The 26,186-nt window shown below is 44.1% G+C and overlaps 2 protein-coding genes across 15 annotated transcripts in view; one reads left to right on the top strand and one right to left on the bottom strand.

The window, feature by feature from the left end:
- GRAMD1B (GRAM domain containing 1B) overlaps window positions 1-16,596 on the top strand; it is a gene marked incomplete at its 5' end in the record, with an annotated part of 168,168 nt that extends 151,572 nt beyond the window's left edge. For 9 of the 12 annotated variants that reach the window (XM_081037377.1, XM_081037370.1, XM_081037373.1 and 6 more), the window contains 8 exons: window positions 231-349; window positions 608-750; window positions 2,663-2,766; window positions 3,408-3,611; window positions 4,719-4,809; window positions 8,308-8,415; window positions 8,740-8,857; window positions 11,394-16,596. In XM_081037377.1, coding sequence (XP_080893503.1) covers window positions 231-349; window positions 608-750; window positions 2,663-2,766; window positions 3,408-3,611; window positions 4,719-4,809; window positions 8,308-8,415; window positions 8,740-8,857; window positions 11,394-11,483 — 977 coding nt within the window. In that variant the 3' untranslated portion in view covers window positions 11,484-16,596. The remainder of the gene's footprint in view (window positions 1-230; window positions 350-607; window positions 751-2,662; window positions 2,767-3,407; window positions 3,612-4,718; window positions 4,810-8,307; window positions 8,416-8,739; window positions 8,858-11,393) is intronic. The other 3 variants (XM_081037376.1, XM_081037382.1, XM_081037383.1) reach the window with 2 other exon arrangements.
- A 189-nt stretch (window positions 16,597-16,785) lies between these two features.
- SCN3B (sodium voltage-gated channel beta subunit 3) overlaps window positions 16,786-26,186 on the bottom strand; it is a 30,420-nt gene continuing 21,019 nt past the window's right edge. For 2 of the 3 annotated variants that reach the window (XM_081037386.1, XM_081037384.1), the window contains one exon: window positions 16,786-21,851. In XM_081037386.1, the coding sequence (XP_080893512.1) occupies window positions 21,788-21,851 (64 nt within the window). In that variant the 3' untranslated portion in view covers window positions 16,786-21,787. The remainder of the gene's footprint in view (window positions 21,852-26,186) is intronic. The other variant, XM_081037385.1, reaches the window with a different exon arrangement.

Raw genomic sequence — 26,186 nt, 5'->3', positions numbered from 1 at the left:
GAGCATCCTGGAGCCCAGTGTAGAGCCTCGGCAACGCCGCAATGAGCCTCCTCTGCTTTGACTTCCTCTCCTCCCCCTTCCTCCCCCGCCCCCAGACGCCTGTCGGCTTCTTTTGAAGGGCTAGTCGGCACTCAGTAGTGTCAAGAGAAGTTCACCTGGAGGGAAAATTCAGATGTGAGGAGGGCCTGCATCTTTCCCTCCCTCATTGCAGGGCTCTTCTCTACCCTCAGATATCATCTTCCAACCGTGGAAGAAGGAAGAGAACGGGAACCAGAGCCGAGTGATCCTCTACACCATCACCCTCACCAACCCTCTGGCTCCCAAAACGGCCACTGTCAGGGAGACGCAGGTGAGGCGAGGGCAGAGGTAAAGCAGAGAGGGCTGGCAAAGCCGCTGTTCTGTTGTGAGGGATTAAGGACACGTGTTAGGATGGAGTTTCTGAGTGCAGGTGTTGCTTGGCCCCGAAACAGTAGCATCTCACATGCTTCGATGCTGCCATTTCCAATGGTCCTGGGTCCTCCATTCAGAAGTAGGGAGATTGGGAAAGGAGGTGCTTTTCCCACCTTGTTTTTCTTGAGTTGTGTCCAGTGGACCTTTCCTCCCACAGACCATGTACAAGGCGAGCCAGGAGAGTGAGTGTTATGTCATAGATGCCGAAGTCCTCACCCACGACGTGCCATACCATGACTACTTCTACACCATCAACCGCTACACACTCACGCGAGTGGCCCGGAACAAGAGCCGGCTCAGGTGCAGTGTCTCATGGCCCCAGTGGGCTCAGAGGAAGTTTCTGGAAGGAAGTTTACGAGAGTCCTTACATTAGGCAATATTCATTTGCTCCTGAGGAGGGAGGAGGAGGTTGGGAATATTGGTCTGCTGACTCATTCTTTATTCTACCTTCTTCCTGAAGTCTCTGAGACCCTACCCACACCTCCCTATCCTGACAGTTATTCTCTCCATCATGTGTTCGCTTTACTGCTCTGCATGTCTCTTTACTAAAACTTTTATAACTACTACTGTTTATCATTTGTCCATAGTTTATAAAGTACCGTATTTAAAGTGCATTCTTTAGAATGACCCAAGAAGGTGGATTTATCCTCATTTTTCAGATAAGAAGGTGAAGGTCATATAAGTTAAGTAACTTTGCCAAGAGTCATATCCCCAGTAAGTGCTGAAACCCAGGTCTAAAACTGCAAACCTGTGCTCGTTCCACCACCCTGTGTGTACTGTGATTTACCTCTTATCTTCCTGTGAGACCGTGAGCTCCTGGCGCACAGGAACCCCAGTGCAATAACCACTTTATTCCCAGCACTCAGAGCACATATCAGAGTCCAGAAAATGCTGATAGAATGCTGTTCATGGCAGAGTCCTGTGCTGAGATGTGCATTCAAGAAAGGAAGAAATTTAGACCCTGACATTTTAAGAAGTTTGTAGTCTAATTGAAAAGTAAAGACACCCACCAGACACCCACCCATTTAAAAATAATTGGTTTGAATACCTATATCTTAAACCAAGTTCTTTTGGTTGTTTAGAGCAGAAATTCACTCATATAGTTCAAATAAAATAGGTATTTAGTGAAAGGCTCCAGAGAAGTCTCTCAGGAATCGGGAAGATTTGAATACCCACACCTCCAAAAAGACCTACATCTTTCTCATCTTCTTAAAAGAATTTTTGTGTTGTTGTTTCTGTGCAGCTTTCTGAGCACCTACTCCTCTCTCCTTCTTCCTTCCTTTATCTCCCTTCCTTCTCTCTTTGCCCTCCTGTCTCCCCTCATCCTCACCCCCACAGTTTCTAGGTTTTTCATTTCCAGCTTCCTTGGAGGAGCTTCTGATCAATGTCCTTGCTGTGCAGTTCACACAGAGGAGGCTTGTCGACCGCAGATTGACCTTTACAAAGGGTGCCCACGCTCAATTCAGTAAATAGTTGTTTGGGGGGATGGTGGTGGGGAGGTGGCTCCAAGTAGAGGCAGGCTCACCTCAGCCCATGGGTGAGCTAGTGTCCCTGCGGAAAGAGGTGAGGGCAGAGCAGGCAGACTTACACGTGGGAAACATAAACTGGAAAAATATACAGACGTATGAAAATGAACCTAAGGAGAGGCAAAGAGCAGAAATGCTGTGTAGGAGAGGAAGGAGCCGATGGGCAGCAGAGAGACTCGTGACTGGGAGAAAGGATCTTAGAAAAAAGCAAGAGCTGGTGAGGTCTTGGGTAGAGTGAAGAGGCAGGAGCCAGGGCCAGTAGCAGATGATACTCTTAAAGGTGGAAATGATGAAAGCCTAGAGCCTGACTTGGACTTAAAAGTCTCAACAGAAGGAAAGAAGGGCCCCCATGGCAGGCTGGCAGGCTGCTTGGTTCCACCAGGAGCCCCCCAAGTAGGAGGCAGCATGGTGTCATGAAATCATTCTGGGCTTGCAGTCAGAGCCCTTGTCAGCTTTTGGGCTACTTAAATATTCTACCATCAGTGTTCTCACTTACAAAAATAAGGATAAATCCACTAGCTCCACTGACCTCACAGGGTGGCCATATGGATGTGAAAGGACTTCTTACCTTGTGAAGTGCAGCACAAATATTAAGCTGCTTTGGACTTAAACCTAAATTTCCCCTTTCCCAGCAGAGGAGGGTCTGCCAAGGAGATGCCTGATCTTGTTTGTGGCTTTATCCTCAGGGTCTCCACAGAGCTACGCTATCGAAAACAGCCCTGGGGGTTAGTGAAAACTTTTATCGAGAAGAACTTCTGGAGTGGGCTGGAGGACTACTTCCGCCATTTAGGTGAGTGCTACAAACATTGATGCCGGTGGAACCGTAGAACTTCATGAACTGTACAGCTGTCACCATTCAGGGGAATGGGGAATATGGAGAATGGGGAGAGAGATTGAGACAGTGAAGGGGTTTCATAGGGTCCTTAAGTCTGCCCCAGGAATGGATACAAAATTTGTCGTGTGTGTGAACGTGTGCGTTTTTTCAGAGACTATACCTGTAACTTTTATGAGATCATTAGGGGATCCATGAACCTACACCCTCAAAAAAAATGAACCTCAGATCTAGTTTCACTGGTGATAATTCTGTTATGGTAAGGAAATAGCCTATCAACGCATCTATTAGGAAATATGATGTGCCCTAAATCATATACATGAGGCTGCAGACGTCAGTAACCTATGTCTCTACCCAATGTTGAACAACCCAGAAAAGGGGTTTGGGCTGGGCTGGGTCCCTAAAGTCCTGCTGCTTGAGGCTCATGGGTGTCCCTGACAGACCCCTGCCCTCCCCACTCACCTCCCAGAGTTTAGTATGGAAAATGCTTCCCTTCGCACGGATTCAGCTAAGAGTAGACAGAGTTGCTTCTGGAGGCCAGTATGTTGAGTTGGAGGTATGGGCAGACAGCCTCTGCTGTGGCCTTCTGTCTCTGACAGAGAGCGAGCTGGCCAAAACGGAGAGCACCTATCTGGCCGAGATGCACAGACAGTCTCCCAAAGAGAAGGCCGGCAAACCCCCAGCGGTACGGAGGAGGAAGCGTCCCCATGCCCACCTGCGGGTGCCTCACCTGGAAGAAGTGATGAGCCCCGTCACCACACCCACTGATGAAGACGCGGGCCACAGGATCAAGCACGTGGCAGGTGTGTGCCAGGTGGGGACGGGTGCTGTGGCTCAGGGCTTTGGGCTGCAGCCACGTGCCTGTGCCTAGGCACACTCTTGCGCATTCATTTTGTACCTTGGGTATAGATTGTATAGCATTTGCACGAAACTCATTAAGTCTAAGGCTCCAGATGCTCTTCCTATTTCCATTTGCCCTTTAAGTTCCTCGGCCTCTGCTGAACCCATACGTGTGCTTGGCTGAGTGAAAATGCCTCTGGGTTTGTGCCTTCATGCTGCCTACGCTCCATATCTACCTGAATGGGCTCGAGTACGCAGCTTCCAAGTTCTTGGGAAATGCTCCAGGGAGAAGCTGAAGCTCAGACCCCAGAGATTACCTCAAAACACAAAGATCAGGGAGTCCCATGCAGCCCCCCTGACTTGGCCCCCACGGACCCACAAAGGACCTGCCCTACCAGGTAGTCGACTCCCTTGATTATGTCTTCCTCTTCCTCTTCCCATCCAGCCTTTCATAACCTCATGTCTTTACTCAGTCGTGGAAATCTGACACTGTAAGAGGCCTTAGGAACTAACCAATGCAGTGTTTTTCAAACTGTGCTCTGCACATACCTGAGCATTCATCAGAGCTGGATGGGGACAGGAGAGGAGGCAGAAGCAGGGCAGGAGAGTGCCAGCCTTCCGTGTCCCTCCCCCCAGCTTCTGCTAGAGCCCTCCCACGTCATGTGTTTCACATACGGGATTTCTGACTAACCTTGCATTTGAATGAACTGACACAGAGGTTATGGCTTGCTCAACGTCATGGAGCTGGTATGGATAAAGCCAGAGCTGAAAGCTGTCTCTAGTCCTAGCACAGTGCTGTTTCCCCTTCCACAGCTGCAGATCACTTTGTCCTGCATCTGTATGTCCTAGCTACATAGGCCTGTTGATTTTCTCATTTGTTCAGTGACTTTAATAACCACCTCCCTGCCCCAACCCGTGACCTTGCCCTTGAGGAACTTACCTTCTACTTTTGGAAGGCAGGGTATATCTATCACATCGTTGCCCTGAAGTTCTGTGCATGACCAGTGTCACATCAGCATTTGGTGGACTTGTGGGCCACGATGGTAATGGCCTCTTTATTTTCCCTACAGGTTCCACGCAGACACGGCACATCCCTGAGGACCCATCCAACGGTTTCCACCTGCAGAGCGTATCCAAGCTGCTGCTGGTTATCAGCTGTGTGTAAGGGATTCCAGGCTCTCCTCCCCACCTCTGCTCCCGCTGCCTTCCCTTTCCTGCCTGCTGCCTCCTTCCCAGTCTCTTCAGGTGTATGAGTGCCCTTATTGTTGTCCTGGTTTTATTCTTTGTCCGCTAGTCTTCTCTCTCCAGATCAGTTGCTCTATCTGTCATTCTTTGCCTCTTTGCTTCTTTTTCTCTGTTTTATTTAGCATTTGCTGTATGCTAGGCCTCCTGGATTCAGAAGAGAATGCTGCATACAGCATCCATGCCCTTCAGGAACTCAATTTCAAGTGGGTAAGACAGATAGGAAATTCAAAATTACTACACCATTGGATAAATGCTAACATAGAGATGGTACAGAGCATTCTAGGAGCCCATGCATTTGTTTGTGAGAGACGTTCCAGGTGTCTGCTCCGTGCCAGGCATTCGGACTCTGCCCTCATGGAACCCACACTTTGGCAGGGTAACCAGGTAAAATCCATGACTACAGGAAAAGTATGTGCTTATTTTGTTGTAAACAATTTATAATAAATGCCACAACACTATAAAACTGGAGGCACAGTAATTTGCACAGGAAGATGCTGGGCTAAGGAAAAAGTTGGTTGAAAGCAATGAAGGCATAAGACAGGAGAACACAGCTATCTGCTGTCTGAGGACACAGCGCCTGCTCAGGACTTTCATAAAGCATTTTGAGCAGAGAGCAGCTAGGACCGTAAGTGTAGACAGCTCTTCCGCTTGGTTCGGCTCACTGCCTGATGCCCAGCCCTTCTTGGATGGGAGTGTGCTATGAGAATGTGGGGGTACAGGTGGGTGGGGGACACAGGAGCCACTGGCTGTTCACTGGGCCCCAGACTATCTCCAGTTCAGTCTTGCTTCTGTGACCCTCCCTCCCACCACCAGTCCAGACCTTCACTAAAGCACTTTCAGAGAGGCAGAAGCAACGGCACAGCCCTGTCCTCAGGAAACACTGAACTGAGCCCTGGAGTGACACGGTTGGATTTGCATTGGAAAACAAAATCACTCTGATGGCAATGTGGTACATGTTGCCAGAAAGGACTGGCGGCAGGGAGGTCAGTCGGAGTAGACTGCAGTGATGAAAACAGGAGTAGCTCGTAGACTGAGGTGAGGAACTGGGCCTGAGAGACTTGTGACCTCTGGTTACATAGTGAAGGAAGCTGACTGACTGAGTCCCCTGTTCATAGAAGATGGTGTCATTCACGGAAAGCTGGAACTCAGCAGAAAGTTGTCAGAGAAGATGCTGTCAGTTCCCAATGTCTCTGAGTTACCATAGGTTATCCAAGGGAAGGTGATGGGTACATATTTGTTGATGTGGACCTGAGGCTTAGGAGAGAAGTTTAGGCTGCAGCTGCTGATTTAATTATTAAGCGTTAAAGCTGTGGGTGTGAATGAGATCACCAGAAGAGAGAGAGAGTGTGAGAAAGAAAATGGGGCTGAGGATAAACCTCAAGTCCCATGAGGAAGGCTGTCTTAGTAACCTTACTTGAATATGCAACAAAAAAAGTAGATGTAAAATTCTTCTGAATATGGCATGAGAAGCCAAGATTTTTTTTTTTTTTTACAACATTAAATACAAAAACCACTAAAAGTCACATGTAGCATTGTCACTTTAAAGTTATGTGTGCTGTTGTTACAACTAAATCTCTGATGTTGGGTTTGGTAGATATAAAATTATCCATGGGTTAGCTCTGTGTTTAACATCTTTCTGCATTTTGACGTTAAGTACAGAGGGCCTGCTCACATGAGTAAATTGTAGAGCATGGTATTAACTAAATTTGAGGCTTCATTAGTTTAGGATAATCAAGCCTCATCATTCAACACTAGTGGGTCCAGGCAGGGGGTCTGCTGATGGTGTGCATGTGGGTGGACGGGGACAGTGCCAGTTGCCCTGTGTCTGGCAGGCCCGAGCCACCAATCGCCTGCCCATGAGCACCCAGCCCTCTGCCTGTTTTCTCTCTTTAGACCACTGCCAGGCCTTCACTCAAAAAGCATGAAGAGGTTGCTTGACCTTCACTGAGCACAGACAGGATAATAACACAAAGCCAGACACAGGTGCTAAGATTGTGTGCAGCTCACACTAAAGAGATGGGTAGTCAGATGATACGGTGTGTGCTGAGAATTACAGGCAGGATCACTGAAACCCAACACAAAATTTAGAAATTCTTGTGGAGAACACAGCCGAGTAGCCTCGGGAATTTCCAGGTGCCAATTGGAAGCACAAGTGAGATTTTCTCTGTTGGTCCTTTTCCATCTATTTGTTTTATCTTCCCATTTTGTCATCTTTTTTCTTATATGTGTCTGTACCTCCTCCTCTAATGAAAATAATCGTCGTGGAGGGCCTCCTGTGCGTAGGGTGCTTTACGTATATCCCTTTGCTCCATATAATAAGCCCAAGCATCATTGTCCTGTTGAGCAAGTGTGTTTTGGAGAAGTTAGGAAACTTGACCAAAAGTTAAAATTTTAATTGGTGAGCCAGGATTTATTTGTAGCCAGTTCTGGATCCTCTCTTCACTGGACTCTTCTTCATCTCTTCATCTGGTGAACTGTCATAAAATTATCTTTAGGCTGCCACTGCAGCAAAGAGGAGAAGGGAATTTTCTGTCTCTTGGTGACTCTCCATTCCCCACTGGGTCCTCTGGCCTCTGGATTGTCCCTGCCACCTCCTTGTCTCCCACCAGTTCTGGCTCCTCTGGTGGAAACCCCAGCTCGTCCTTGTGACTCCCATGGCCTGTGGCAGGTGTGAGGAGGAGCCCGAATCTGGACAGCACACTGAATTCTGCCAAAATCTGGACAGCACACCAGGGCCACAGCTGGGAATCCCACTGAATTCCTCACGCAGTCTCACCTTTCAGTTGTGTCCTAAAGTTGTGGTGGTGGAGGAATCTTACCTTGATTTATCAGCCTTGACACCCTAAGAGTCTGTTTACAATTGCTTTCTCTTGCTCCTTTCTTGCTAGTCCTCATCTGTTGTGTCTCTGCTCCTAGTATTTCTTTCTCATAGATTCTCTCTCTCTGGCTCAATTTAAGTGCAGCTTTCCCCTTCCCCACACACGTCTGTTTCTAACCTCTGCCTCCTCCCCATTTTCTTTCCTGCTCCCATTAGGATCTGTTTCAGGTACTGGTTCTATGATTGCTTCTTTTACCCTCTCATCTCTTTTCCTCTCCATCTTACCTCTCTTCCCCCCAGGCACCCAGATTCTGGGTGACTTTTGTGTGTCTCTCTTTTCCAATGCCTTCACCCCACACACCTCTCCATAGCTTTCATGTTATGTTCTGGCCCCGCCAGATTAGAGTGCTTCTCTCTCTCTTCCCCCCCTTACTGCACCCCTCTGCTCACTTATTCACTCATCGCAATGCCTCAGGTGACCCACTGGTCAAGGACAGCCGCCTCTGGGGTGGGAGTGTTCCTAGTTCATAGCGGGACATGCTTTCTCAGGTTACGTCTCATTGCTCTTGTTTGTCCCCTTGTCTCCTCCTCCTTAGTCTGGTGCTTCTGGTCCTCCTTAATGTGATGCTCTTCTACAAACTCTGGATGTTGGAATACACCACGCAGACCCTCACTGCCTGGCAGGGTCTAAGGCTCCAAGAAAGGTAATCCCGGCCTCTTCCCCTTGCCACCGCCTCTACCCTACACAGCACCATGCCCCGCCTCCCGCCTCCCAGTCTCCTTGGGAACTGCCCGACTGCTCTTGGCCAAGGAATGACTCTCTGCGATGGAGGAGTCCATTAGCAAGCTCTAAAAACTGTCCGTATAGTGTTAGTCAACTTCTGATTTGGGTCACAGGGGCACCAGGGGCAGTGAGCAGAGGACAAAGCACTCTGATGTGACTCTTTGTCCTTTAGGGGTCTGGGAGCACAGAACAGTCCACTGAGCATAACTCCAGCTGTTGGGGTACCCCTTCTTCCACCTCACAGGTTACCTCAGTCTCAGACAGAATGGGCCCAGCTGTTAGAGTCCCAACAAAAGTACCACGATACTGAGCTCCAAAAATGGAGGGAGATCATCAAATCCTCGGTGATGCTTCTTGACCAGGTGAGATGCCCCCACCTTCTCTCGTTGCCCTAGTCTTCTGGAGATGGAATTCCTTCCCTGTGTTCTGAGAAAGATCACCGTCTCTATCACTATCCACTGGACCTCATCATCCCATTCATTCTTCTCCTAAGCCATCCATTGTTCTCATTTTAAAGCCATCCTTGAGGGAGCTTTTGGAAACACAGGTATATTCCCCCAAATGATAAAATAACACACTGGATTTGTAGCAGGAAAACTGTAGGTTAGATGGAAAAAGAACTTTTTTTGGGGGGGTAACCCATAGCCATCTGACAGACATTTGAACAGATAACCCCCTTTTTACAGAGAATTGTCTTCCCGGCAGGCCTGTCCCTAGTTCTTTTTGATATAAGCCCTCCCCTGCCCTGCTTTCAAACTATTCACGCAAACACACAGCCTCCAGTGTGGTGCCTTTCTGCAGAGGTTGCACCGGCAGTCTGGGGGGATGGCTATGTTATGTCTTCTCTTCATGATATCTTCTTCCTGGTGCAATTGCCTGTATTCCTTCTAAAAATCAGACGCATCTATTTAAGAAAATTGTCCTGGGGCAAAATCAATAATCATCTTAGTTTTATCAGGGGAGAGAGCGTCTTTCTTCCCCTGGAAGAATTTAATATCTATGAAAATCTCCCATGTGATTGCCAAGATAGTGGAGCCTACCTTTGCTATGCAAGAAGAGTTAGAAAGATCGGAGACTGAGGGTTTGTTCTGTTACATCACATTTACTGTTCCTCAGGGGTTTCTTCCTAATGTTTTGTGCTCAGTCGGACCTGAGGTAGAACCCTGACCTTGCCACTAACTAGTTTTATAACCTCAAACAGAGGATTTAACAGTAGTGATCTTGTTTCTTCACTTATAAAATGGGAATTTTAATCATTGTTTCATGAAATTGCCATCAGGATTGGATGGCACTTGGGAGGCACTTGTTAATATGGAATTTTATTTCCCCTTCATAATTTGGTCTTAGCTCTAAATTAAGGAGAGAATGTTTTAATGATGCTTCAGGATCCAGTATAATGTGTTTAGGCTATCGTGTTTAGCTTTGGAGCCCCATTTAAGGCGGCCTATTTTTAACCAAAAGAGGGTAAACAGCATAGTGAGGAGTTTGTAATCCCTGTCATGTGAAGAAGGGTTGATAGAATTGAAGATATGCTCAGGAGAAGGGAAGACTGGGGTTAGGAAGACAAGATAGTCTTCAGACATTGGAGTCCAACAGGATAGACTGCTTGTAAAATTCCAGAGGACTGAACGAGGGCTAGAAGTTATAGGGAATTAGAATTTTCAGTCATCAAATAAAAACAAATTACTTATAGTTAGAGCTACCCTGCAATAGAATGGCTACTCCGAAGGACTGAGATCCCATCCGTGAAAGTACTCAAGGGGTGACAAGATGATGTTGGATAAGGAACTTGTGGATTAAATGGGAGGGCAGTTGGACTGGATGACCCAGTTCTCTTCCAACTCTAGAATTCTATTTCAGGGTGGGTCCCCTTAAGTTGGAGCTTGGGGCCGTCAGATTTATAGCATGGTGGTGGACTCTACAAGTGTTAAGACAGGTGTTTTGTTTCATTCCTTTTAAAAATAACTTACAAAAGAGCAGTAATGGGCCCCTCATCCCTATTGAACAGAAGACATAGAAGAACCAAAGAAGAAAGTGGCCCATTAGGCAGAGAAACCAGAGGTTCTCAAAATCTATAATAGTTTACCCATGAATAGTTTGCCCTTTCATTCGATTGTATAATAATAAAGCAGCTAACTTAGAGTCAATATTTAAGTGTGCTGTGGTATTATGGGCCATTTTAGGATTCTACCACTGGAATTGCCCCATTTAGACTCTATCCCATGACCTAACAATGTTAATGTATTTGTTTCTTAAAGTTGGTTAAGAAACTCAGTTAAGGTTAAGTTAAGTCAGTGATATAGATACAACTAGAAGCTTACTCAGCTCTGCTTGGTACCCAGGGTATGAGGATAAGACACATTGCAGTCCCGAGACATGAAACAATGCAATTAAAGATGACTGCAGCCCAGAGTTTTAGTGAGTGTTGTATGAGAGGCTGGGAGAAAGACTGGATTTGTTCTGGGCCTTAACAGATGGGTGAGATTAGAATAGGCAAGAGAAAAGAGTTCCAGGCTAGGGGAACACTGGTAAAATGTACAAAGATAGGAGTACAGTACAGTCAGAATCAGTGGGGAAACCAAATGGAATGAGAAGACCAAGTAAGTGGCAGTCTAATGTGGCTCCTTATAGCAACTGAATGCTTAATTCAATGATATAAGGGCCACAAATCTTGAAGATACAATGAACCGTACCCTAGGGATCCCCAGTGCTAGACTGGCTGTCCCCTTTCTGCCTTAGACTGTGTCACTTGGGAGTCACTCTTGTTTTAGGAGCCAACTCTCCTTAGCTCCCTGGCATGGTAGGGGCCCTGCCATAGGCAGGCATGGCAGGTGCTGCTACCTGGAGAAACCCACTGAGGGCACACACCGGGCTGGGGTGGGGTTCCCTGTCTTACAGATGAAGGACTCACTCATCAGTCTTCAGAATGGCGTCAGGTCCCGTGACTACACATCAGAAAAGGAAGAGAAGAGGAACCGCTACCATTGACAAGGCAGGAACGGGTCGCTGCAGGAGGCCTGTGCAATACATGTACATAGACCATATAAATATATATATATATATATATATGTGTATATATAAACATATATATACAGAATAGAAATATATATATACATATATATACATATATGTGTATATATATATATATATATATATATAATATACAGATTTTAAAAAGAGATAATGCCTATGTACCAGGGAGAAGGAGCAGGACTGCCTCCTGTGCTGGCCGGTGGAGGGGCAGAGGAGGGCAGGGACCACCTCTCAGCACAACCTCCCCTGATCCTCCTCCTCCCCATCCTCTAGTCCCCACCCCTTCCCTTGCTGGCCATTCTTGGCTCTGAGAAGGGGAATGTTGTTGAGCCAAAATTATGCCTGTGAAGACCCTGGGGTCTTGAAAAGAAGTCTCAAGGTGGCATTGCTTAAGGTGCTTCATTCCTTAATCCCCATTTGATTTGTTTCCAAAATAAAAGAAAATCTTTTTTTCCCTACCCCACACTTCCCCAGGTGTTCTCTTGGGAACAAGGAAGCGTCAAGGGCAGGAGCACAATCCAAATTCTACTGTATTAGGCCATCCCCTTTATATGGACTGTAGGTCGAGAGGGCAGGTGGAGAAGACTGCTGGAAAGCTGTTGAGGCTGCTCTTGAGGATTTGGGCTTTGTAGCTGCAGGCTCCTAAAGACTTGTGTTCTGAAGGTATTCTCTTCGATCACTTCCTGCACCTTTCTCTAACCTATGTAAGGTGGGAATTTTTTACTTTCCCACCCTCTCTTCTCTCTGGTATTCTCCCAGGCTGGATCTGGGTGAAGTGTCACTTTATAGTGCCTAAAGCCCTATTTTTTCTCTGTGCCCTAAGAGCACATCGTTTATTAGCCAGGGTGGAGCATTTTCGATCTTGTTAAACCTCTTTTAATGGTTATAAATACATCCAGTCTGTGGCTCTTAATTCCTCCAGTTGAGCTGTCAGTTTGGTTTCCAGGATGAATCAGGGTGTCATAGGACCTCCAGGGTTTGAGAAACTGAATACCCTAGCAATGTGGGATTGTAGGATCTAGCCACAGAATGCTGTGTGAGTAGTGAGCACCAATATCTAAGCACTCATTGGCTGCCAGCATCATTTACTCTCAGTGAAGAACCAACTTTAGTCAAGGGACATAACTGTCTGAGACACTTTGCACATGGAAGAAGACCCAAGCCCTTGGAGGCAAAAGATTTAGCAAAGGGGACTGCATCTGGACATGAAAAAGCCAGGTGGAGTCTGCCCCATGGGGGCTATTCCAAATCCTGTTTCTTGGACACGGGATAGGAAGCTGGGGCAGAGGGAGTAAAGCCTTCTCTACTTCCTGATCCCAGAGAGGTATGAGATCACTAAGGAATAGAAGACTTTAGGTTAGGAAAATGAGTCATCTAGAACCTTTTCTGGATTGGCTCCCTAGGACCCATGCATTTATCTTACTTCGTGGGACTCTTCTGGGCACACTTATCACCCTTCATACACTAGCTACTATTTCTCCATCTAATAACTGAAGAAATCCTGCCAGCCCCAGGTAGAGCTTGCAGAGATCCTTGATTAGGAAAGAATCATACCAGTTTGGCAAGGAGAGTGCTTCCAGATCTCTTGTTCTTCTAGTGAGCCTTTTCATGCAAGGGGCAGAAGGAAGGGAAGATTTAATCACTGATCTAGTCCAAGAGAAGAGCAATTTGTATTCTTCTCTTAGAATGGTCTGAGCATCCCACTTTGGCAATGAAAAGTTTTTGACTTTTCAGTCTATCTGAGAATGTAGCCTCTGTACTTGCACTACTGGCAAAATGAGAAGACAAAAAGATACATGCCTAGGCCGTCCCCCAGGGGAGTAGCATGAGAAGGCTTCGTGGGATCAGCTAGAATTTATATTCCTCTTCTAGGAGAGGAGTTGAATAACCTTTGTGAAAGGTGTGTATGCCCACAGGCCAGTGAGTTACTACTCACTCCTGTCCAGGACTTTGAATGGGAGACCCTTGTGAGGGTCAAGGCTCATGGGCTCTAAGCCAAAGGAAGAACAGTGCAGACTGCTAGAAATTTCCTTGTTGGAGAAGCCAAGAAGCCAAAATTATTCCCAGGTTTTGAAAGCAAAAATGGTAAATTCTGTAATTTATTCCATACATATTTATTTATTTAATTATGCAGTTATTAAAGGTCCCATGTTGGGACCTTTGGGATGACTTAAAAAGGGTTCTTTGCTGGGAGTAAAGTGATACAAATACACCTGGCTAAATAGTTGTTCTGCCTCTGTCTTACCTCTCAGGCCCATTCCAGGGAGGAATAGGTGACAGGGAAGGAAGGAAGTACTTAGTTTGTCTAAGGAACCCTCATGATTTCTGGGGATTTGAACCCAGGAGACAATGTGTTCATTGCCTCATTTCTAGGGATCATGGAACTCTTATGGGTGTTCTCTGTTCTAATATATTTTTTTAAATTTTCAAACCAGGAGAAAACCAACAACTCTATTCACTCCCAAAAAACCCTTTCCCCCCTTATTCAGTCAAAGAGAAGGGCACTCGCACTCGCAGATAAGTCTGGGAATGAAACATGTAAATAACCTCATGGCCAGTAGCCTGGCTTGTAGCTGTCTTCAAGGGTGCACCAAAACTATCACCTCTTACATTATTTCTTCCAGCCAGTGCTGTTTTATATTTTTGCTCATGTAAGAATTTGGGTCACATAGGAGTCTTTCTGTGAGAATTCATGTGGTAAAACATTTGAGAGCTTGTACTCAATTTCAAAGATTTTGCAAAGTTTCTAACCAGGTGAAGAACAGTTATAGGGTCTGCACTTCCACTCCAGCTTACTATGGAGGAATTAACAGTATTGGCCTTGGAGAAGCCAGTCCTATCTGCACCTCTCCCTGTTCCCCCATCCACCTCCCTGGGACAGGGGAAAACATCCTAGGCCAGCAAGATTTGCAACTTGAAGCTCTCTGTGAGAGCACTGGGCTGAGAGTCAGGAGGACTGGCCTGAGTTCTAGCGCTGCTCTTGGACAAGTCATTCCCCCTCTCTTAACCTGTCTCTAAGGTAGGCTCTTTGGCATAGTCTTGGAGGCTACAGCAGAGACTGGCAAGGCTTTCTTAGACTTGGAAGGTTCCCTTCTGGGCTAGACCTCCCCCGGCAGCGTCTGATTTCCCATAAAATTCAGGGTAATTAAACTTTTTTGTGGGCTAGTAGAGTTCGGGAGACCCAGTGAAAGGGAGAAGAGGTTGGAGAGAGGGAGATAGATATGGGATGGGGGGAGCGAGAGAGAGATTAGGTTTGCAGTATTGCTCAGTATTAACCTAAGATGGTGTTTTTTTCCTTCATTGGCCTGGGCTTAGTTTGGGAAGGGACCTTCCTTTGGACTTTCTCTAAACTAGGAGAAGGAGGTAAATGGCAAGAAGGGCACCATCTTGGATAGAGTCCATTTTTTATCCCTGGACTATGAAACCTTTCATCTGCTCATCCTTCCTCCTCCTTGCTAGAGGAAACAGTGCAGAGAAGTCATTCCTCGTTCTAGCACTTCTCTTTCAGCTCAACAAACTTCTTGGAGTTTGGATTAAGTACGAAGTTTTGGCTGAAATCCTTGGGTTGCCTTAGGGCACTGACATTAAAAACCTGGGATTATAAGGAGTGGGGAGGACCAAGAAACCTCAAGGGGAATGCTTTGATAGAAGTGGAGTCTCTCTATGTCCTTGGCCCCGAACCACGCTTGGACCCAGTCACCGGCAGCATCTCTAGGGTGAAAACTTGGAGAAAGGACTAGGGGAAGAATCTTTCTGGACTGTTGTAGTCGCAGAAGTATTCTTTCTGTGCCATACTATGCTTCAGGGCAGCCTAAGCCGACCCTTCTTCCCTGCCCCCACCCCCACCCTGTGAAATAACACTCTTTACGCTTCCCCCAGGTGGCAGGGCTGTGGCGTCCCTCCCGACACCCTCCGACTCTACCTGCCCACTCCAGTACAAAACTTGAGAACCTCTCTTCCCAGCTCTCTCCTCCCCCATGTTTTATCTCTAGGCTGTGGGACAATCATCCCATCTACCACTTGACATCCTTGACCCTCATTCCCCAACCTACAGCAGGCTAGTCCCACTCTTTCCACCTCTGTGTTTTCTTCCAGAAGATGCATTTTGGGTCTGAGAGGAGTGTTTTTCTGGAAGGCGCCGTTTAATGCCCCTGCTTTCCTGATGTGGAGCAGGAATTTCCACACGGTGTCGAGAGCTCCCCTTCCCACCTCTCTGCCCAGCCTTGTTACCTCACTCCTGCTCTGGCCGTGGCTGTGAGGGTCCCAGCCAGCTCCCCGTTTTGGTATTCTGTGTGACAGCTCAGGAGATTTGGGCATTGTTTTCTGTTGTGACTTGAGGTCCTCAGCAGGCCTGGGAGCCCGGATTGGAGCCTTGGCTGCTGGCGAGAAGCATCTTGCCTGCTAAGAGGAGCTGATGCCAGATGATGTACCTGATGTGTGACGGCGTAAAGAACATTGTCATCTCTGCCCCTTGGCCCTCCTTGCTTCTCTCAACACAATGAGACACCGCAGAAGCAAAAGGCGGCCTCTGCTCCAGGCAAGACAGCTGGCTGTGTCTGGGGATTTGGCACTGGGCTTGGGTGCCACGAGCTGAGAATGCATAGTAAAAGCAACCATTTTTGCCAACAATAGTGTGTGGCTCCCTACATTTTCCTATCCTGCACTTTAGGGCCAGACCACTCTCTGCATGGACCAGATCATCTTCCCAAACCCACGGTGCTTCTCCCCTCCCCCCACCCAACCTAGACTCCAAGGTGGGGAGGGATGAGCCAGAGGCCATAGTGGCCCCTGGATAATCCTGACATGGGTGGAGTGGGGTGAGGCAGAGGGGGTAGCCCCCAACACCTGCACTGGGCCATATATGGGAAAGAATACAGGTCGATTGCAGTTGAGTCGTCTGGCCATCGGTATTTGGATCCATAACTGTACTTGCCTGGCGCTGTGCGCAAGGTCTGAAAACTTCCTGCTAGTACCTAGAAACATACAAGGCTTCCCAGCCAACTCTTAATGTAAAGTAGCTAGAACCATGGAAGTACAGTATGAATTAAAAGAAAAAAGTATTGAACTACAGATAATGGTGTGTGTTTATTGCTTGTTTCATTAGTGCTCATTGTCCCAAAGGTTTTTGGTCTTCCCAGATGTGATCACAGCAAGTCCTGAAAGCATTTGTGTGTAGGCACACTCATACACATGCATACCCAACATCTAGGACTTACTGCCCAGGGTAGGGAGGCAGCCTGATAAAGTGGAATGGGTAAGATGTTTTGGAATCAGACCTGAGTACAAATTGCATCATCACTATCAGCTGTGTGACGTTGGGCCCCATCTATCACTTCAAGTCTCAGTATTTTAGAAGTAAAATAAAGAGAGTGTGTGTGTGTGTCTTAGTATAGTAGCTGGTACCGTACTATTATTAATCGATACTTTTGCTTTTGTAGGACAGTATGGTTTACTGAATCCTGGTGACAATTTCTTGTTGAACTTTTCCCTTTAGGGGCCTTGGCACTCCCAGGAAGATAGGCACTGGGAGACAGCTTTGCTTTAATTGCCTATATTCCCTGAACTGGTAAGGGAGTGTGGCCCCTCCCTTCATTGGGTCCTCCTGCTGTTAGCCCTTTGCCACCTGCTAGGAAACTTACTTGGTGTTGGGCAGGTAAGAACACAAGTGACTTTTGTATTCCTTTGTATTTGGGTAGGGAAGAAATGGGGAAAGGAGAAGCTAGCTCACACTTTTATGCTATGTTTAATTCTAGACTACTACATGCATCATTTATTCTCTGGGCATATGTCCACTGATATTAGTTGAGGAACTGATGCAAGTTGGAGAGGTAGGTAGAAGCCATAGTATCCTTAGCAGACACACACAGTTTGTAGTAGAGTAAAACCAGGGCAGGCAGTGTTTAGAGGCAGTTTGTTGACATGAACAGTGAGTTTACTGAAAAACACTACATATAGTCATTAAGTTGTTGAAAGCTTGGATGGTCAGGAACAACATTTCTAGAGTTCAGAAAAATATTGGCTGTGGAAAATCAAAAAAACAAGCAATATGAAGGTGACAATGTGGTAAAGAGAACCATCCATTGCAAGACTAAGAGTTTGCTAATTGTGTTTGACAGTGTTTCACAAACCTACAAGCACTTATTCTTTAGTCACCTCCCCCTCCATCACACAACACTGCCCAACAGTACAGCTCTTGGCAAATAGTGACTCGGGGAGAAACAATAGAATATTACCGGCTTTGAGGCTTAGCTGGCCTGTGGTAGGGGTTGAGTCTGGTCTATAGCTCAGACTTACCTAAAGTGCTTATCTATTGGGTCCTACTATAAACTCAAGGGGGAAAAGCTCAACAGCAGTTATCTACCATGGGAGAGTTTGAGAGATTAAGAAAGGGTCGAATGAAGGTATTTTTCAGACCTAAGACCATGGGGCACACTGAAGTCTAGACGTGCTTGACACAGTGGGTGCTGAAATGTAGAATGAATGGATGATCAGAGTAATACACACACCGAATACTATTCAGATGTGTTTGCAGTGACTAGATGAATTCACTACATTAGGGATTTTTCATTTACAAAAGGAGGTAAGGGGAGGGCTTTTTTTTTTTTTTTCCATTTCTGTTAACTTTAGGAAAGGGAACCAAGGTAGAGTATGTGAAATGTATCTAATTCTTATTTCTTCTTCCTGTAAAGATGCAATTATATAGCCTTTTCCCTCTGATTTGTTAGGTGGCTTCACAAATTGTGAGATAGCTGTATTTTCCTTCTTGATCAGTTTTGGGGGAGGTCTCATCCATTCATTGCTCTATGCATATTTCCAGTATATTTATGCTTTGAAAACTTCCCTTCTAGCATTTCCAGTTTGGCATATAAGGAGAAACCAGAAGCAGAGGATCAGAATTCTGGGTGTATGGATGGTTGGGGATGGAAAAACTAAAGGGCAGTGCTTTTAAACAGACTGAAAATAAAGGTTGGGGTAGGGACACGCACTGACTGTCAAGGCGTTTCCACACAGGAGTTGGGGCTGTGAACAAGATGAGCTAATAGTAAAGGTCAGTAGAACAAGGTGCTCACGAGGCCAACTGAGTTGAGCAATCATGTTCATGGCTGTTAAGCAGTAGGAAAGAGAAAATCAGATCCAGCCTAGCTTGGCCTTGAGTGAATTGTCTTATTGAGGATCAGTCATGGGAAATATCCAGCACCAAGGCAACAGATGGGGTTCCTAAAGTGATAATAGCCCTTAAGAACATTTCTAAGCCCTTTAATAAGAACAGCATGCCCGATAGAGCTTCCAGAGCAATGCACATTTAGCCTGGTCCTTTGTAGGAGTCTGGGGAGAAATGGAGTGGGTGAGGATTTGAAGTAGGCTGGTGATCAGAGTATCTGGTAGATTTATAGTCACGATCAAGTCACCCAGGAAAGGACTTTAATTGCAATTCAGGAGAAATAATAATGTGCAAATCAACTAGAAAGAGAAAACCAAAAAGAGATTGACTCTTAAAGCACATTTCTAGCGTCTGCCAAGAAGCAAAGTGGTAGAGGAGCATTCAAGTGGGATTACAGGTGAGAGAAGATGTTGAATATTTCAGGACAAGCAAGAGAAGCAAAGACTAGATGGAAGTTAAGAAATGAGGAAAGGAAGCAACAATGATCTAAATGGAAAGACAGCTGTGCTAGGAGTCAGAAGACCTGGATTCCGGCTCTCCATCTATTAACTATATGAACTAAGGGTATGATAAATCTACTTAGCCTCACACAGTCTCAGTTTCTTCATTTATAGTATGAATATTAGTAATAATCTACCTCACAGAGCTCGTGTGAAGAATAAGATAACTGAAATGAAAATGCTTTGTAAACCATATAGCTCTAATAAAAGTATTAATGATGAGAAGAGTTGAGAAGCTAGAAGAAGGAAAAGAACAGAGAATAAGATTACTTATATAGGATAAATAAAAAAATAATGGGTACATCTTTAGCTTTATTAAAAATCACTCAGGAAACATCTGAGTTTTTTGTTTGTGATTTTTTTTTTTTAAGAAAACAAGCAGTCTTGCATATTATTTGATTAAAAGTTAGATGCAGTGACTACTGGAACCAAGAGGAAAGTGGAGTGGGAGTAAGTAGCTCGCTTCTACTACAAACTGTCATCAACCAGCCATGTGACTGGGAAAACCTCATAATTATTCAGGCCTATTTTCCCAACTATAAAGTAAGAAAAATCTACATACTGTCTTACATTTTGGAGGGATTATGTGGAACATTACCAATGATAAGGGCCTTGAATTTATTGAAATCAAATTCTCGAACATGTGAACAAGGACTTGTTTCGAGTACTTAACCAAGGATAGGAGAAATGAAAAAATGAGTTTTTCATGTAAGGCCCAAAGCCAATGAAGTATGATCTTTACCCAGAAATTCACCAAGATCTGAGGGACATCTCATTCATCAAATCTCAGTCATTTTCATCTCAAAATCTGTAAAGTATCTTTCCCCCTTCTCATCACTAGGTGCTGAAAGACATCAGACTTGGACCAATCACTCAATTAAAATGAAGCGAGATTTTGAGTAAAATTTTTCCAGTGTTCATTGGCTCTCCAAAAATCTAGAAGAAAACTCCAGACATTGTGGATTCACAGGTGAAATATTTGGAAGCCACCTAGCCCATCCTTCCCCTATCACTTCACACATTTGCTCATCATCCATCTCAGACTAATGAGCATGTTTCTTAAATTTCATTCCTAGATGCATTCTTCTGGAGGATGTTTCAGATTCAGAAATCCTTTCATTAAGGAAATTCTTCAAGTCTACTTCATGTTTTTCTCTGCCTTTCCAGCCAATTTCTCGTTACCAGAATCAGAGTTAACCTCAGCCAGGCAATCCACCTCAGTCTGTGCTTGTGAAAGGGACGTGGCCATAGCCAATCTCAATGTCAAGTTTTCTAAAACAAAATTATCCATGTTGGGAAGTTATCCAACCTGGGCAGCACCTAAGGCTTGTATCTGCTCTAGTTTATCCTCTGAAGTCAGTTGAGCCCTGTCTGAGTCTCAGTTGCCTCCTGTAGCATGAGTAATAATACTGATCCACAAAAATTTTGAGAGGAAGAACTTAGGAATTTCAGTTCCAGTGCCTGCAGGAAAATAATGTTTCCCAGCTATCTTAGGTGGTGTGTTTGCTTGGGGGAGGGGATTGGGGTGACGGGAGCATACATACCTTACCCCAGTAGGATCGTGAACATGTATGACTTTTAAGAGCCAGTTAAATTGCTCAGTCCTTCCCAAGTCTGCCGTGTTTAGCTTCTTGAAGGACTGAGACTAGCCCAGGCCTTAGAGTCCTAACAGGATGTAGCCCTGGAGTACCGAGCTCCAGAGAACATTGTAGTCCATGCTCAATGAACTTTTTATTACTGGAGAACTTAGAAAAGCATGTGTTGTTCTAATGCTGTAGTCAAGTGGGCCAAGAACTTGGGAAAACTGACTTCAAAAACTCTCACTTCATGAAACTTGCTTTAACCCACATTACTCCCTCCTACTTCCTTCCATTGGGACATCCATTCACTTGCAGTAAAGGAGAATAAGCCAGTTCCAGCCAGTAAGGGGCAGAGGGATGTGCCCACCTCCAGCACTTGTTCAAAGTCATTTGGAACACGGGAGAAGTCCAGTTGGCATGGATGATGAAAGCGAGGACAGGGTGGTTGAGTCTAGAAACGTTGGCGCCTCAGTTCTGGCAAAGTCTTATGGTGTATAGAGGTCTGATGGAGTTAGGAAGTCAGGTCAGTGGGTGTATGATGAATGAATTGAAGGATGGATGCGTGAAGTGAAGCGATGGGCCTCTGGGGCACCCTGCTGATGCTGCAGACGTCACTGAACCTGGGATATCCAGTCTGTCAGTGTTCAGGCCACCTACCAGTGATAAAACAAACCACACAGAATTTCCAGGCCAGCCAAAGACTCTGACCAAATCCATGATGCTTACAAAGGAGAAAGTGGGAGAATTACTATGCCTTTGTCCCTGTGGGTAAGGAGTTCAAGTTGCCCCAACACTCAAGGCAAAGCAAGTCACCTGAAGGGCTTGCCATCACTAGAGCTTTGTCACTTGGGCATCAACTTGAAGTATCCTGAGGGTGGGGAATTAGGTAGTAGAAATTAATCTAGGAACTACATTTAAAGTCAGGTGGTTGTGGGTGACAAAGTCACTTGTACAACCTGCCATCCTTCTCCACCTTTCCTTCCCCTTCCCTGTACATCACCTCAAGTCACACCCTTTCTATTCCTCTACTGGCACCACGGAGTTCTCTTTGTTCTCTGACGGGATGGCAAGGTAGTCAGACCTGTAGGAGGACAAACGGGGGAAGAGAATCAGTTTCTTGTACACAAGAAAAAAGAAGAAACAAAGGCAAGCAATAAGGATGTCCACAGAACAGCTCTGCATTTCTTTCTAGCTGTGTTTCCCAAGAGAAAGCTAGACTGGCCCTTTTGGTGGACTAGAATAATAGGGGTTGGGGTTTTGTTTGTTTGTTTGTTTGTTTGACTTCCACCAGCAGTCTTGTCCTCATTTATCCACATTCTTCTCAGGACTTAGTATTGTTAGATTAAAATGTTGGCCAAACTGATAGGTATGAAACTATATTTTATAGTTTCTTTAATTTTCATTTCCCTGATTACTTGTGAAGTTGAGCATCTTTTCATAAGTTTATAGGCTATTTGGGTTTCTACTTCTGTAATTCATTTCCTTTGCTATTTTTTCTTCTGAGGTATTTGTTCTTTTTTCATTGACGTGTGAAATATCTTCTCAGTCTATTGTTTGTCTCTAAACTTTATGGATTCTTATAATGAAAAATGATTTTTACATATATAGTATAATCACAATGATCATTTTTCCTTTTTGCTTTGTGCCTTTTGTATTTGAAGAAATCCTCTCTATTCCAAGGTAATAAAGATACTCTTTTACATTCCCTTAATAACATTTTCAAGTTCTGCATTTTACGCTGTCTGTAAATCCACTCAGTTTGTTTTTGGTTAGAGTGAGGGATGGAGAATCTAATTTTATTTTTTTCTATATGGATAGGGAATTGTCCCCATGCCACTTATTGGATAGTTCTTTCTTCCTTCGATGACTGTACTGCCATCTCTGCCAATATTGGTTTTTTATGTACGTATTAAAGTATTTGAGGGCTCTGTTTTGTTCTGTTCATCCGTGTTGTATGCCTATGTCAGTATCACAACTCTTTACTCTGCTAGCACTATAAGAAATTTTCATAATTTGATAGGAGAAGTCCTACCAGCCACCTCCCCTAAACTTACTTTTCTTTCTCGGAAATCGGCAAACTATGGTCCATGGGCTCAGAGGGGTTGTTAATTGTTTAAAGAGTTGCAAGCAAAGAAACAAAAGCAAACAGTATGAGACAAAGACCCTGTGTGGTCTGCAAAGCCTAAAATATTTACTATCTGGCTGTCTCCTGGTTTAAACTAATTTTGGCCTTCTATGTGACTTTTAAGATCAGCTTGTCAATTTCCTGAACAATATGTATTTGATTGGAATTTAATTAAATTTCAAGATTAATTTGGGAAAGAACTGTCATGTTTGTAACAGTGAGATTTTATTCTCTTAAGTCTTTCTGTGAAGTTTAGTAATTTTTCTCCTTAAAGGTCTTGCACATTTTTACCAAATTTATTCCCACATACTGGAGAGTATTGGTTGCTCTTATAATTGAATTTATTTAATGCTTTAAATATTTAAATCCTTTTCTAAATTTTTGTGGCTGGAATATAAGTGACTTTTATATTTTGATTTGTATCAGCAAACTTGTGGAATATTCTTACTAGTTCTAATAGTTTGCCTATAAATTCCCTTAGATTCTCTAGGTAGGTAATTATAATGGGTATGAATAATTATAATTTAGTTTATTTCCAATTGTTACTCTTTTTTCTTTGTATTTACTTAGTACATGACCTAGGAGCTCCAATATAATTTTGAATAGAAGCAGGGAGAAGTAGTACCCTTGACATGTTTCTAATGTTATATGCAATTCTTCTAAGTTGCAATCCATAGATGATATTTGTTGTAGGTTATCTTAGTAGCTGCCATTTGCCAGTTTAAAGAAGAGTCTTGCCTTTCCTTAGCCACTGTATCTCTGAATAGTGTTTCTTCTCCATTTTCTCTGTTCTACTCTAATGTATTTTCTCATGTTTTTCCTTCATGTTTCTTTGTGATACTTCATCTTTTTATATCTCTGTTATTCACTCTGGTACCTTCCTTACATTTATCTTGTGGTTACCAGTGTCTGGTGAACTAATCCATTGAGTTTTTGTTTTGGTTGTTTTTTGGCAAGCTTTCAATTTTTTTTTAAGTTATTGGGGTGACAATTTTAGTAAAATTACACAGATTTCAGGTGTACAATTCTGTATTACATCATCTATAAATCCTATTGTGTATTCACTACCCAGAGTCAGTTCTCCTTCCATCACCATATATTTGATCCCCCTTACCCTCATCTCCCTCCCCCCATCCCCCCTTACTCTCTGATAACCACTAAACTATTCTCTGTGTCTATGAGTTTTTGTTTCTCATTTGTTTCTCTTGTTCTTTTGTTGCTTTTTGGTTTATATACCACATATCAGTGAAATCATAGGGTTCTCTGCTTTTCCTGTCTGACTTATTTTGTTTAGCATCATACTCTCAACATCCATCCATGTTGTCACAAATGCTCCTATATCATCTTTTCTTTCCGCCGAATAGTACTCCATTGTGTATATATACCACAACTTCTTTATCCATTCGTCTATCGAAGGACATTTTGGTTGTTTCCATGTCTCGGCCACCGTAAACAAAGCTGCAATGAACATTGGAGCACATGTGTCTTTATGTATAAATGTTTTCAGATTTTTTGGGTAGATACTCAGGAGAGGGATTGCTGGGTCATATGGTAATTCTATTCATAATTTTTTGAGGAACCTCCACACTGCCTTCCATAACGGCTGCACCAGTCTGCATTCCCACCAACAGTGTATGAGGGTTCCTTTTTCTCCACAGCCTCTCCAACACTTGTTAATATTTGTCTTTTTGATGATAGCCATTCTGACTGGGGTGAGGTGATATCTCATTGTGGTTTTCATTTGCATTTCCCTGATGATTAGTGATGTGGAGCATTTTTTCATATGTCTATCTGCCATTTGTATGTCCTCTTTGGAGAAATGTCTCTTCAGGCGTCTGCCCATTTTTCAGATGGGTTGTTTGGTTTTTTGTTGTTGAGTTGCATGAGTTCCTTGTATATTTTGGATATTAGCCCCTTATCGGAGGCACTGTTTGCAAAAGTCTTCTCCCATTCACTTGGTTGCCTCTTTGTTTTGTCGATGGTTTCTTTTGCTGTGCCAAAGCTTTTAAGTTTCATATAGTCCCATTCGTTTATTTTAGCTTTTACTTCCACTGCCTTTGGAGTCAAATTCATAAAATGCTCTTTGAACCCAAGGTCCATAAGTTTAGTACCTATGTTTTCTTCTATGCAGTTTATTGTGTCAGGTCTTATGCTTAAGTCTTTGATCCATTTTGAATTAATTTTGGTACATGGTGACAGATAACAGTCCAGTTTCATTCTTTTGCACGTAGCTATCCAATTCTGCCAGCACCATTTATTGAAGAGGCTGTCTTTCCTCCATTGCATATTTTTTGCTTCTTTGTCAAAATTATCTATCCATATTAATGTGGTTTTATTTCTAGGTTCTCAATTCTATTCCATTGGTCTACGTGTCTGTTTTTCCGCCAATACCATGCTGTTTTGATTATTGTAGCCCTGTAGTACAAGCTAAAGTCAGGGAGTGTGATACCTCCAGTATTGTTCTTTTCTCTTAAGATCGCTTTGGCTATTCGGGGTCTTTTGTGGTTCCAAACAAATCTGATGATTTTTTGTTCTATTTCTTTAAAAAATGCCATTGGGATTTTCATGGGGATTGCATTAAATCTGTATATTGCTTTGGGTAATATGGCCATTTTAACTATGTTGATTCTTCCAATCCATGAGCATGGAATGTCTTTCCATTTCTTTGTGTCTTCTTCAATTTCTTTTAAAAATGTCTTATAGTTTTCTGCATATAGGAGAGTTTTAAATTTAATTGACTGTATTTTGGTTTTCTTATCCTTTACTTTTTGTTTTTTTGTTTTTTGTTTTTTGTGTTTTTTTGAAGTTGGGGGGCACTTATTGCCAGACCACGGAATCCAGGGCTTTACTGAGAAAACCCACAAACAAAACTCAGTAAAGCCCAGGCTGCTTAGAGGTCTGGTCTCTATTTTTGTCTATTTCCTCCCAACACTAATCTCTTACCAATCACCTACTATATGCTATCACTGTGGAGAGACAGATCGATGAGACACCAGCCTCTCAATCACTGGAGAATTTAGGTGTAAATAAACATTTATTTTTAACTTTTTGTTTATTTAAGTGTGGTTTTCCAGGACCCATCAGCTCCAAGTCAAGTAGCTGTTTCAATCTAGTTGTGGAGGGCGCAGCTCACAGTGGCCCATGTGGGGATCCAACTGGCAACCTTGTTGTTAAGAGCACTGCGCTCTAACTTACTGAGCTGACAGGCCATCCCAAAATAAAGATTTTTTTTCAAGGGGGTCGACCCCCTGAGGTGATTCAAGCAAAATGAGTGCTTCTTTTTTTAAAAGG

Source organism: Rhinolophus hipposideros, assembly GCF_964194185.1.
Source record: "Rhinolophus hipposideros genome assembly, chromosome: 24".
Classification (NCBI taxonomy): Eukaryota; Metazoa; Chordata; class Mammalia; order Chiroptera; family Rhinolophidae; genus Rhinolophus; species Rhinolophus hipposideros.
This window is presented reverse-complemented; position numbering and strand designations above follow the sequence as displayed.